Source organism: Sceloporus occidentalis, unplaced genomic scaffold (genome assembly GCF_023333645.1).
Source record: "Sceloporus occidentalis isolate IW3139 unplaced genomic scaffold, rSceOcc1.0.p SCAF_3, whole genome shotgun sequence".
Taxonomy (NCBI): domain Eukaryota; kingdom Metazoa; phylum Chordata; class Lepidosauria; order Squamata; family Phrynosomatidae; genus Sceloporus; species Sceloporus occidentalis.
Window position 1 is genome coordinate 199,404,894 of NW_028316983.1, and position 14,065 is coordinate 199,418,958.

The 14,065-nt window shown below is 39.8% G+C and overlaps 1 protein-coding gene across 1 annotated transcript in view; it reads left to right on the forward strand.

Moving 5' to 3' along the window:
• The window catches only part of LOC149317321 (lipoxygenase homology domain-containing protein 1-like), a 235,837-nt gene that overhangs the window by 119,843 nt on the left and 101,929 nt on the right, over positions 1-14,065 (forward strand). The window contains exons 28-31 of the mRNA XM_089517319.1: positions 1,993-2,074; positions 5,044-5,099; positions 6,239-6,271; positions 12,943-13,109. Of these exons, the coding sequence (XP_089373445.1) occupies positions 1,993-2,074; positions 5,044-5,099; positions 6,239-6,271; positions 12,943-13,109 (338 nt within the window). The remainder of the gene's footprint in view (positions 1-1,992; positions 2,075-5,043; positions 5,100-6,238; positions 6,272-12,942; positions 13,110-14,065) is intronic.

Here is a 14,065-nt window from a genome sequence, read left to right on the forward strand (position 1 = left end):
TGCTTATTTCAGTCTCTGTGCAAGTATGAAGAATTTCAAAAGTTTACACCTCACTTACTGAGATGAGAAGAGTTTTAAACGCATCTTTGCATTTCAGGATTTTTCTGTTTTGCAAAATCATTTGCACAAAAGCTCTCAGTATAAGAGATACTGTGCAAAACCATAAAGGTGAAAAGATTGCAGAAAAAGCACCTCCCTCACCCCTCAGCAAACAAAGTCTCTTAATGCTTGGAGACGCCCTTTCTAGCTAAAGATGGGACAATCTGAAAGTACACATCCATAGTACGTGATTTGCAAGTGCTAAACATGAGATGTGTTTCATATGACTAGTATTTCTAATATAAATTGGACCATTTTTTTAATTATGAAAAGGTAACACATCCCTTATAAAATAAAGTCCAAACTGATGAAGGAAATAACAAAAAAGATAATACTCTCATAAATAATGAGGTTTATTCAGGGCATATATGGTTATTGGGCATATTTTGGGGCCAGGATATGTGAAAGACCACCTTTTCCCTTACGAGCTTTCCTGAAATCGAGATCCACAACAAAGGTTCCACCACCCCATCGGTTAGACTGGTAGATACATGTGACACAACTTTCTCTGCACTAAAAAGCACTCTCCCAAAGGAGGTCAGGCTGGTTCTATTCCTTCTGCGTTTGTGGCAGGCAGCTAAGATTGTCTCGTTTCATTTGTCCTTTAGTCATTAAAATAAAAAAGAACAGGCTCTTCTTGTTCTTTTAAATGTCTGTGGTTTTAAAACTATTTCTGAAGTTGAGTTTTTTCAATTTTTTCAATTATGTATTTAACATTTTTAATATTTTTACCTCCTGGGTTAAAAGGCAGTAGACAAAACCCATAGATAGATAGATAGATAGATAGATAGATAGATAGATAGATATGATAGACAGACAGACATACAGATAAACAGTTGCAATTGTAGAGAAACTATAGAATGCCACATTTTATTTCTTGAATTAAGATAACATCTTTTGTGATGGGAAGAGTAAGGGATTATATAAGTGGAATTTTACCTTATTTAAATTATTATTATTATTATTAACCTTTATTTATGAAGCGCTGTAAATTTACACAGCGTGTACATAGAATCTTTTTAGTTAGACGGTTCCCTGCCCTCAGGCTTACAATCTAAATATACATATATATATAAATAAGCCCACAACCCCCACTGCCCGGAACATTTATGTTTGATGAAATCTCCCTTCAGTGCCAAAGGCTTTTTTGGTATAATAATTTGTATGCAGTGAATAATAATATTTATTAATAAGAATTATGTTATACAAATGTTCATAGAATGACTGCTGGGTAGTTTTTGTCATCATGGTCTATTTGTTGCTCTGTTGACCATTTCTTTGGAAAAGGTCTAGATGACCATTACAACAATGAGTGTTATGTTAGGGGAAATGTTCACCCTTCTGGTTAGTTTTTAAAAATATATCATATTCAAATATGATAGGAATGGTGAAATTGTTGTGTTGTTTATCTGTGTGGATGTAACTGAGGAAGAAACAGAAGAATTTCCTTGTGCAAAGACATCTAGATCAAATAAATATCCACAGAACTTTTATTGCACTAAAAATATTTTGGAAAATATTTGGAAATCCAGAAATAGAGTGATGAATCATACTGACCTAACTGTCCTTATGTGCACTTACTTGCTGTAAAATTCAAACTTCTTTTCCCAAAGGCTAAACATCTGAATCATTTAACCATATGTTTTGAGGTCCCAAAAACAGGGGTCAAATGAAAGCTCCTTAGATGTTCATAGATTCTGCTAAAGCTATCCCAGATAAAATGTCTTATGACTTAATGGTTTCAAGGTTTTGAGGAAAAGCCAAGTGTTAAGAGGAGTGTGTTAATTACTTTATCCTGATTAACTGAGTTAGATAAGACTGTTTTTTCCCCCCAGCCAAACCATCAGCTTTCCTTCTACCTAGAAACATATACTTTTTGTCTTTGAATTACAGGCAGTGGGTGGTTCCTTGAAAAGATTATAATTTCATATGAAGATGAAGGTGGAGTGGAAAAAGTTGTGTTTCCCTGCAATAGGTATGCAATTAGTGAATGCAGGTGATTTCCAAAGTATATCATAGCAAACTACAGGATGTGATCAACAAAAAGGCAGAGCATTAAGAGTACTGTATTCCAGAGGTTGTAATTGAACCCCTATCCAGATTGCCCTGCAGTTTCAGCCCATGAACACCTATCACTCCCCTTATTTTTTCACTATTAATATCCCTCCCTGGATCTGGTACTCAGGCCTTCAAATGACCACTCTACTGGTCAGGTGTCTGGGTTGGTTGTTGGATTCAGTGGGATGAAATGTGACACATTTTCCTTTTTAATTATCATACTAAAACATCCAGACAAATTGAGAAAATAAGAACGGTAAAGATTTAAAATAAATATCTAAAACATTATACTGTTTCCACACAGTACACAGTAGCACCTCAGTTTCAAACAAAGTAACACTTCTCCCTGACCTCTCCCCACATTCTCAGCTCCCCAAATCATATTCATATCTCCTTCATTTCTTTCTTCATATCTAGCTCTGTCTCTGCCTCCAAACAGACAGGCCAAAATGAAGCTGCTTCGGGTCACTTTGGAGGTATGCTGTTTAAATGATGCATGCATCATAAGAGTCCGGAAGCTGCTCCAAAGCTGCGTTCCAGTTCTTAGGATGCATGCATCATTTAAACAGCATACCTTCAAAGTGACCTGAAGCAGCTTTATTTTGGCATGTCTATATTAGGCCTCTAACTGGCTTTAGGGCCTAACCCCATGAGTAGGATAGCACAAGCCAAGCCTATGCAATCCTGCTCCGGGTTCTGACCTGGGTCAGTTCCCAAGTCAGTGCAATGACTTTCACCCACCATGCCATGGATCTGCTACCACTGTGTACACTATACCTGCTCCCACTGTTGCATCTTCACAGAAGAGCCCTGTTGCAAGCTGTACGGTTGGAAATAGGGCATCTGGCTACATCCACGTGGCCAAGTGCCCCCATCCAATATCATAGGCTGCAATGGGAGACTTCTGAGAAGACATGATGGTGGAGGCAGGTATAGGGCATGTGGGGCCTATGTCCTCTTTGAACCAGAATTGGTCTGGAACCACTGAACTGGCATCTGGACAGGCTGATCCTAGCATGGGCTAATGATCTGTGTCATCTGTACAAGATGGATTTGAAGCTGTATTTTGTACAGGTACAGGCCAGAGGGAGCACAGACCTATCTCTGTTTGTGACTGGCTCTGGCTCTCAGTTTAACACCCAAGCCATCGTACTATATCATAGCCCCTATCTGTGACTCTACCTGGCTCTACTCTTCTTGCTTCAGGCAGCCCTATCTGGATGGCTGGTTCCAAATTTGGGTATTAGGAAACTATTGTTCACTATCCACAGAACTCCATTTTAACTTCTATACTAAATAAAGTCTCCCAAGTGAGGTAACCCACTAAGCTCCACTTTGCTCATCACATTCAGTGTGGTCAGGCAAAGCTGCATTCCTTACTCCATTTGTTCAAATTATATGCTGAAAATACCATAAGAAAAGCAGAGCTAAATCAGAAGTAGGAGGAATGAAGATAAGAGGAAGGAATATCAACAACCTAAGGTACATGGATATTACCATAATAATGGCAGAAGACATCACAGACATGGAAAGGTTACTAAGGAAGGTTAAAGAGGAAAGTGCAAAGGAGAGGTTAATGCTGAACATAAAGAAAACAAAAATCATGACCACAGAAGAGATACATAAATTCAATCTTGACAATGAGGAAATTGAAATAGTTAAAGAATTCCTATACCTAGGATCACATACAGATCGGGGTGGTGACTGCAGTCAAGAAATAAGAAGGAGATTAGAAATGAGCATGGCAGCTATGAAAAAAATAGAGAGGATTCTGCAGAGTAAAGCTATACTGTATAATTGAGTTCAAAAGTTAAAATCATCCATTGTATTCTCCATCATCATAGATGGATGCAAGAGTTGGATAGTCAAGGAAGCAGACATAAAGAAAATGAATGCATTTGGGATGTGGTGCTGGAGAAGAGTGCTTAAGGTACAATGGTCAGCCAGAAAGAAAAACAGATGAGTCTTGGAACAAATCAAGCCAGGGATCTCCTTGGAAGCCAAGATGATTAAATTAAGGCTGATGTACTTTGGCCATATAAAGATAAGGAACCGATTAGTGGAAAAGACACTAATGCTAGGAAAGGTAGAGGGGAGAAAAAGGAGAGGAAGACCACATGCCAGATGGATGGATTCAATCATGGGAATATGGGCATGAGCTTGCAGGGACTAAGTAGAGAAATGGAGGATAGGGGTTCTTGGAAGTCTCGTCCACAGGGTCATCATGAGTCGAAGTTGACTCAAGGGCAGATAACAACAACAATGGATTGGATGGGGGCTTAACTTCCAATTGTTGAGTTTTCATGCAAAAGACAGGGGTGCAGTTTGTGATATTTTTCTGACTGGGAATGTATTTCTAAAACGTTTGTGGGTGTATATTGTACTAACCCTAAATGATTAGGTTGCAGTCTTGGGGGGCTGAAAGATTTAGCTTTAACAATGTCTGGAGGCTTAATTATCAATCTAGGCTCAACACATCTATTCTCAGCTAAGGCTGGTTCCCAGCTGCAGCCACTCTTGGTCACTGTTTCCCATCCTCTGAAAACCATCAAAGGTGATAAATGGAGTACAGCACAGATGGGACAGTTTGAAGACTTCTTTCAGACTTCATTTAGTCCAAAATACAGCTTCATGTCCAACTCACTCTAAAATATAGTTGTTTACTGAGACTAGCAAAAGAATACTCATTTTTGCCATTTCTTAAAGAGGGAAACTTGGCTGCTGGCCTGTAGTGAAAATGCAGAGTGTGATGGGGCTTAACTTTCAGTTTTCGGGTTTTGCTTTTTTTAGTTTAATTTACCAATTTCTCCATATTTAGAGAGCTCTGACATAGTAAGTGTCATTACTAACTTCCTTCACTGTAATTCCTTTTTTTCGCAATGGAAGATGGCTAGATGAATACGAAGATGATGGGAAGACAGAGAGAGAGTTAATTACCATAAGTAAGTAATTAAAATAAAGATCACATGTACTATAATTATATCCTAGGTACCAAATACCTAGTGCTGTTCATGACCTTTAAAGCCCTTGAGTCTATATTATCTGAAAGACTAATGTACAGATGGGCCTTTTAGTACATTCAGGCGACGTACTAGGGTTGCCCGGGAGCGTCCTTTTTAGACACTCCCTAACCCTAGTATGTCACCAGGACGTCAAAATGGCAGCACCCTGTCTACATGGGCACCGCCATTTTGACGTGACAGCCACACCACGTCCAAACATCATGGCATGGCATGGCTGTCACGTCCTGGCATTGCCACAGGGTGCTTGTGGTGCCTTTTCAGCAGTGCCGGAAGGAGCTCCAAAATGGAGCTCCTTCCCGGAGGGCGCCTCATTTCCACGGCAACTAAATTGCCGCGGGAACGGCGCCAGGGGGAAAGGGGCCAAGCAGCCCTTTCTCCCCTGGCTGCGTCTCCCGGGGTGTCCTGGGGCATGAAGTCCCAAGGACACCTCTTTTCGCCACTCCTCTCTGGTCCCAAAAAGCACTGTATTGGGGCCTTTGGCTATGGCTGCCCTGGCCCCAATACGTGGCGCAAAGGGGCAGCTGCAGCCCGCCCCAAATTGGCGGTCTGTATCCCGCCTATATCTCTCTACATGAGCCTGCCCAAGCTTTAATATCTGAAATGGAGGGCTTTCTCTTAGTTCTATCCTCACTATTTGGTGAGGACATGGGAGATTTTAGAGCCTTTTCAACAATCTCTTCCAAATTGGAGAACTACCTTCCTTAAGGTTGACTTCATTCCTACTGTCTTTTCCACTGGCAAGTAAATACCTTTTCATTTAGGAAGGCATTTGGTTTTTAATATGCTGGAGCTTTCAATGGTGGGGTTTTTACTTTATTATGTTTTAAATGTGTGTTTAACTTGTCTTTTTAACTTCTTTTTTAAAAATAGCACTTGGTTTAATTGTGTTTTAACCTTTGTATTAACAGTAATTTTTAGAGGTCATGTGTTTGTTCAAATGGTTGTAAACCACCTTTAAACTTGTACTGGGAGAAAGGGATATTAATTAATTAATTGCTAATAAAATTTAGGTATATAGATTCGTTTTGTAAAAGAAAATAAATTTGTTTGTTTTTTAGTGAATGGGAGTGTGTCAACAATTTATACTAGAGGTAAGTCATATTCCATATTCTCTGGTAGTACTTTTAGCATTGCTGTTTTCATTTTAGCACCACTTCTGGCTTAGGAAGACAAAAAAGAGAAAAGAAGTTACTGTCTTTTCTAAGTAATTATCCATGCAAAGTATTTGATCACATAGAAAATTCAGACAAATTGCCTGACAATGATCTGTGGAAGGAGCATGTCAAGACATTATGCTGAAGGGATTTCTCACACAGCATTTTATCCCAGTCTTTGCTGTTCTGTTCCAAAATGAGTCATGATTCCCGAGAGCAAATGCAAGAGTTGTTTTGTTTATGCGGGCATCACCATTCTTTAATAAATGAGGACAGCTTCCCCAAGCAAGTGAGTGGAAACACATTGTAAAATGACAGCAAAAGCAGTTTCAGGTCAGAGTTCATCAGGATATCCAAAGAATATCTAAAATAATGCTGACTCAATCTCTACAGTTACTGAGCATAACAACTTTTTGAATATCTTTACTCTGAAATGGAAATCCACAGGCAGCATAGGCTCTACTCGGACTCTCCAGCCATTCAGCCAAACTTCTGTGTCTTTGTGTAATGTTGCTATTATTGCTCTTGATAATATTACCCCCTTCTCAGTAGCCAGTTATTTTCTATGCTTTCAGAACCTGATATTATATGGAGTGAATTATCTTGATACTGGATAGTTTAATTCATTCTTATAAGGATCGTACACCACTTGAAAGAATTACACATGATCCTTCTTGTGCTTTAAAGAAGACCTGCTTTATGTTTTATTTGTCTGTTATCAGTTATCCACCAATGACTTCACATATATATACATGGTTGTCTTCTCCCCCACTTTAACTTCTATGAAATAGGCTGAGATGGAGAGCTAGTTGAAGCACTCCCAGTGAGTTTCATGGATCAGAAGGTATTTGAAGAACTCCAACCCCTAACCACTATAACATACTAGGGGCCAAAACAGACGCTCCTTTGAGCACCAGATCGGGGCTGTGGCAACCACACGCCACTGCCCTGATCCAGTGTTTTCCACCCCAAAAAGAATGGGTGGAAAAAAGGTGGCCTTTCCACTGCTATGGCATTTTTTCCACGTTTCTATGACACAGTGTGCGTAAAAACTGCACCAGAAAAACACCATGATGCCATCTCTTGTGTGTTCAGTGGGGTGGTGTGACGCTTGCTTGGGGGTGGCATTGGGGCATGTGGCATGCATACACTATGCCCCGACAACTCCCCAATGCCAGCATTTTTTCCTGATCTTCTTTGCACCTCGCTCTTTTTCTGTATAAAGACACATTAGAAGAGATGTTAAGATCATGGGTTTTCTTTACAGTGGCCCGTTCTCCATGGTACTCCTTGTTCACGTAGACCTATCTACCTATTTCTTTTTTGGAAATTCAGAACATCATTCAAGACCTTTTTCGTTTGGTCAGTGACATTTATATCACTGCATCTACAGTTTATGATGACACATACAAATCTGACTTTTCCACTAATGTTCATGTTACTTTAGTTCTTGTTACTGGAGCCCTATTCTATCATTATAAATCTGACTAAAATAAACCCATGATGATAATCTATGCATCCATTCCTCCATTAAGACTTCTGTCACCCTTGATGACTTTTATCAATGTTCTGAAGTGGAAAGCCTCTCTATCCATGGATTAACATCCATTATTTTCTAGCATTCCAGATCAAATGGGTACCCTCCATAGGTAGAGGAGAGTAATCTTTTCATGACATTACCCTCCATGTACAAAGAGTGATAGAGGGATTCAGGGCTACCTCACTTCTTTTCTTTTGAGGCATTTAGCGCTGAATGTCCAAACAAGAGTTGATATAAATGCCTTTCCTTCTCCATGTTATGAGAAAAGACCAGGATTTCTAGATTCATGCTATTATTTGCTCAACACACAGTTGGCATGAGGCTCAGCAGTGCATCATATTTAATGGACATGGGAAGGCACAGCTGAAGACATTATTGAGATACATATCAGGCATCTATAGTGGGAGATGACAGTTCCAAGGCTACAGGCTTAATGGAGAGGCTATTTGACCTTTTCATTCTATGGCTCTATATTGATACAAAAAGGTATGAAATAAGAAGAATTCCCAATGTCAACAACAGGGGTCGGTAACCTACGGCCTGTGGGTCACATGCGGCCGCCAAGGCCTAGGGACCAGCCCCTGCCTGGCCCTGCCACAGATTGCCGCCGGTGCCTTTGGCCTCCGGCACAGGCGCGCAGGGCCTTTGCGCATGGGGCAAGCGGTGGGCAAGGGGGGAAGGAGGAGCAAGTGGGGGCAAGCGGTGGGTAAGGGGGGAAGGAGGAGCAAGTGGGGGCAAGGGGGGCAAGGAGGAGCAAGTAGGAGCAAGGGGGGGGAATTGTCTATAGAAGCCTCAGAAACATGCATTTATATTAACATTTTTTAAAAAATCAGCAGATTTTTTTGCGTGTCCTCCATTATTTTAATTAAAAAGTGTCCTCCATTTTAAATTTTTGTCCTATATTTGTCCCGGTTTATTTATTTATTTATTAAAATTATTTAATTATTTATTTATTTTTTGCTTCGGCCCCCTGAATTGTCTGAGGGACCCAGCCCCTGGGTCAAAAAGGTTGCCTACCCCTGGTCAACAACATAACTGTTGTTTAGATAATTAGGTTCTATTTAGATTAATAAGCAGAACCAAGAGTGGGTAGATCCAGACTTGAAGGATCTACTTTGTTTTTACTACTATCCCAAGATCCATCAACAAGATCCTGGTGTAAAAATCATGTGCTTGCAATAATAATGATAAAACATGAATCCTGAAAGTAGCCTGGAATACCAGAATTGTATGGAGTTCATGGTATCTTACTAAAAAAAAAAAAAAAAGGGAAGAATTTTTTTAAAAAATTCAATAATAATTCAGAAAGGAGTTCTGATGTGTCAGGAAACTGTTCACAGCAAATTATAGAGGGATGGTAATTTTCAGAATTTGAGTCTTAAAAAATATTTGTAAGCATAAAGTGGCATTTTATGCATAGAAAATAAAATTTCTGCATGTAAAACAAATACCATTTTCTGTGCAGAAAGTACTACCAAGTTTACCACACAGATAATAACATTACTGTACAGAAAATGCAGTTTTGTGCAGAAGAATGTTATTTTCTCCACAGAAAATTAGTTGCCTTTGTAAAAAAGAAAAAAAGTTTTTTTTCTATAGAAGGAAAAATGTGAATAATACTAATGCTACTGATTTTTTGAGCTGTTCCCAAACAGTTAATAGGCTTCAACTACTGTGTAGTTTTTGACGACTGTCTTACAGTGAGGAGAAAAAATAGCCAATTATTATTTCTTGCCTGTGAGAATGAAACTCTGCAGGCCACCCATGCTTTCCTTTCAGAAGTATAATTTAGAATGTTGGTGGAAGTCACTTTGTTTCTGCTGTTGTTAAACAATCAGATGTTTAAAATGCTTCTTAATCTTCAGAAAATTGCCCAGAGATCTCTCAGTAGACCTACCTTCAAGCCAGCACTGCCTTATTCAAAGCCCTATAGTACAACAGCATAACTTTGCTTTGATAGTACAGTAGCATGGCTTTGCTTTGAAGCTGTTTAGTTGCATATTATTTTGTTGTTTCTTTTTAGTCAATAGTGCTGAGGAATGGAGCTAGACATGTTGACTCAGAGGTATATGAGTGAATGAGTGATCAAAGTAATGGAGAAAGAAGCAGGGATAATGATTAGCCTGTTGGAGATCGTGGGCTTTACTTGATATACTTTACCGTAGTAAAGGCTATGGTATCAGAGCACATGCTTTTCCTTCAAAAGGCCCATATTCAATCTCTAGCATATCAGATTAAAGACATTGAACATTAGATGATAGGAAAACCATTTCTTCAGGTCTCTGCTGTCAATCAGATTATATAATCTGGAATAAATGGTGAAACAATTTAGTCTGGTATGCACACCTCCATCTATAGTGTATCCATTTGTTCAACTATATTAACAATTAACACCATACCTTTAAAGAAGCCTCAAGAGCATGTAATAACACCCTATAGACAGACTTAGGCCCGTTCCGCATGGGCAAAAAGTATGTGCTCGGCACATACTAGGGTTAGAAAGGGGTGTTCTTTCTGGACGCCCCAACCCTAGTACGTGCCGAGCACGTACAAAATGGCAGCGCCCATTCTACATGGGCACCACCATCTTGATGTAGCGGACGCTTAGTGTCCGCATGTCTCAGTGCCATTATGATGCCGCATGTGCGCCATTGACACTTTGCGGCATCATAATGGCGCCTCAAAAAGAAGCCGCTTTTTGCGGCTTCTTTTTGTGGCATGGAGCAGTCGCGCGGTTTGGTTGCTGAGGCTGCTCCACGCAGCAAATGAGGGCGCTTTACAGACCGCCCTTTTGGGCGGTCTGGACTGTGCCTTAGATATCACTGGCCAGCAGTGTATCTTCAACATTTGTTTTTAGGACTTCAGAGAACAACATAAGACCTGCCAAATGCTTCTGTCCCCTAAAGCATATGGAGCACTGACTGGACATGCTTTTCATTACTAAATGTTTTATGCTATTTGGAAACATGTGAAAGTTTTTATTAATGATTGCTGTAGGTTTAGATTGGGAGTGCAGTACAAAGGAAGATGGATTTAATCCTTTCTGCTTGTGCTATTTGCTGTTTGATAATGTCCCCTAAAATTACTATTTGGCCCCGTTAGAAAGACTATATGGGCAAGAAACAGGCTGTTCAGTTATGATGAGTTTTGTGGAGCCACTAGTACTAGTTTACTTTCCAGGGGGGGAAATGGTATGAAAAGAAGGCTGGAAAATATCCTGACCATCTTGAAAAATGTGTTTGGTGAATCTTGGGGAAGCCTGCTGACAAGAATCTTTGTACTTCAGAACTTATTCTGTGAAGAGTCCACCCATGCCTTATTTTTTTACACACAGAACTCTTGTTTTCTATGAAAAAAGTAGGGGTAGAACGGAAATTTCACAGTTTCCCAACAAGGATCAAATTTGGAGTTTCTGACCTCTCTATATGCTTACATGGAAAGAAAACCAGCCTTTCAAAAGCTCCCATAAGTTTGCAGGAGTTTTTTGTAGTTGTTGCACCTGGCACAATGTAAACTGTGCATTTTATGAAAACTACTCAAGAATCTGAGAAACTGTACAGGTTTGCAGTAAAAATCTATACCTGTGGTCTTTTTCCTATGCACAGAAAACTGTACAGCTTTCTGTGGGGAAAAAACATTCACTTATTTTGTCTTTCACTATGTACTTGGCAAAAATTCATAAAATGCAAAATTACATTACACACTATGTGGCTCTACAAACAAGGTGGTGAAGGATCCAACATCATGACAAATTGAGAAAGGGTAGGAAAGAGACAGAAAACTAGAGACATAATGGAAGGTAAGAGTTTCAGTGACATTTGAGAGTTTACACTTACACACACTTTGAGTTGGAATTGTCAGGCGGAAGGGAAAACAATGTTAGACCACATAAAAAGACACTTTGACCAACTGAATCTGCAGTCTTTGCCAGATCTCAGGAGAAGCTGTAGGTTTCTGTAAAACTATGAAAGCTGGAAAACTGGAAAGCTACAGATTCATGTCATAGTATAAATGTGTGTGTGTGTGTGTGTGTGTGTGTGTTTCCGGGGGGGGGGGGGATATTGAGTGTCCACAGTTATGGGAAAAAAGCTGATCAATTGTTCTTGACATCTGTTGAAACTCAGAATATACCATGTACACATTTTGGACAGATTAAGCTCCAATCTGTGAATAATCTTGGGAAACTGTTTACTTTTCAAATATTTTCCCACAATGAGAAATTGTTACACTTTTTGGTTTCCTTCCCACAAAAAAACTTATTGAGATAGGCATCTGTTAGCCAGAATGCAGTGAGTAGGAAGGATACACAATCCTATTCATGGTCAGTGAATTGTGGAGCATTTGGCAGTGGGGGAGAAGGAAAGATGCAAAAATGTGGGGATGTTGCCTACTTTGTGACAGTAGAAGTTGTGGTTTTTGAACATTCATTTTAGCTTTTGTTATCATTATCCCCTTCATCATGGTCACAAGTTGCAGTAAAACTTTTTAAAGCAACTCCTCCCTGGCAGAAGCACACCAAACAGAATAACTTGAAATGACAGTTTGCTTTGTATTCCTAGATTGATTGAAAGCATAGAGATCAATAGGGACCAAGGATAGTGGGCTATTATAGGAACTGACACATACTGTATATCTAAATCAGCAGGACTGAACGTCCCCAAAGGTATCTACATTCTGACCTGCTTCCCCTGAAAGGGTTGGTGTGACTCACTTCTGTGACCTGCATAACTGTTAGCTTTTCCATGTTTCAGAAATAGTTGCTTTTGACAGAAAGATTTATGTGGGAGGGGAAGGCAAGCTAGGACATTCATGCTAAACAATTTAAAGAAAAATGTTGTGTGGTGGGGATAGGACATGAAAATGAATAAACAATCAAGTAAAACTGTAAAATGACACAAAAATGGAGATGAAAAATAGAGATGATGCTGCCAAATATTTCATGTTAATCTCCAGTCCAGTTGAAATGTATTGTAGTCATAAGCGTAAAAACAAAATTTTCTGATTTTACTTCTGTGTCTTACACGTATAATTTTGTATTGCTTTCTTGGTATTTATTTTTATTCCATAGGACAATGGAGAGTGTGGGTTAAGACTGCAGAAGATTCCCCAGAGCCACAGGACTGTAAGAGAACCCTCGTAATTTATGGCTCAAAAGGCAAAAGTGATGAACTTCTCCTTTCTCCACAAAGCTTGGGATATGTGTGCTTTCAACCAGGAGCAACTGATGAATTCTTTGTAAGTGGCAGCTACTCAGTATTGCTTAAAGTATACAATGGCATCTTGGTCTAGCTAGTCAAAGGATATGTTTAAAACCCAGCTGTGTTTGAAGGAAATGCCATCTCTATTTATAAAGATGGGTTGATTTGGTGATTTTGATCTTCTTCGTATGTTTCCCCTGTTGTTTTCCAGTCTATAAATAATTGTGAGGAAGGCAACTGCATACCTGGAGTCACAAACGATTGGATCGACATAAGTATTCTTTGGCTCACTGTGTCATCTGTACATAGGCTATAATAACTCAGTGATAAACGTCTGCAGAAGAAATAAATCACTCTACACAATATGAACAGATGGCTCCTCAGGCAACTGCTAAGACCCTAAGTTTTGACATGGAATGCTTCTGATAGGCTCTGCCACTCAGAAAAGGTTGGCTGAGACTGAGAGCCACTATTTAACCATCTAAGGAAGTTAAAATGGTGGCTCCAGACACCTAGTACTGGTCAAAGGGTGAGAAGAAGAATCTTATTTTTAACAAACAAAGAAAGTGTCCTTCAATACCTGCTTTTCATTGTTAAGTCCTGGATATCATAGCCCAAGCCACAAGAAAATTATTTTAAAGGCTTAGGAAGTGGAACAGTCCCTAAGGCCACAGGTGAGCTTTAAGAAAGATCCCAAACCTTGGAAGCAAAGCAAATAAGCAAGGAAGCTACCCAATCAGACTGAGTATGAGTAAGGGTTGGAACAGACCAGCAGGAAGAGGCAGCTTGAAGCCACCTCTATCAAAGACACCTTGGGACTGTGGCAAACACATGCTGTGGTCCTGAAGGTGTTTGTCCACTGCCAGTCCAAATAGGAACGTAAAAGATCAGATCCTATTTGGGCCGGACCTGGGCTGACTTAGGTAGTCCTGGCAAAAGTTCTGGGGCTCCGGAATGCCATGCCCCCAGAGTATCTTGAAGCCACCCCTGTGT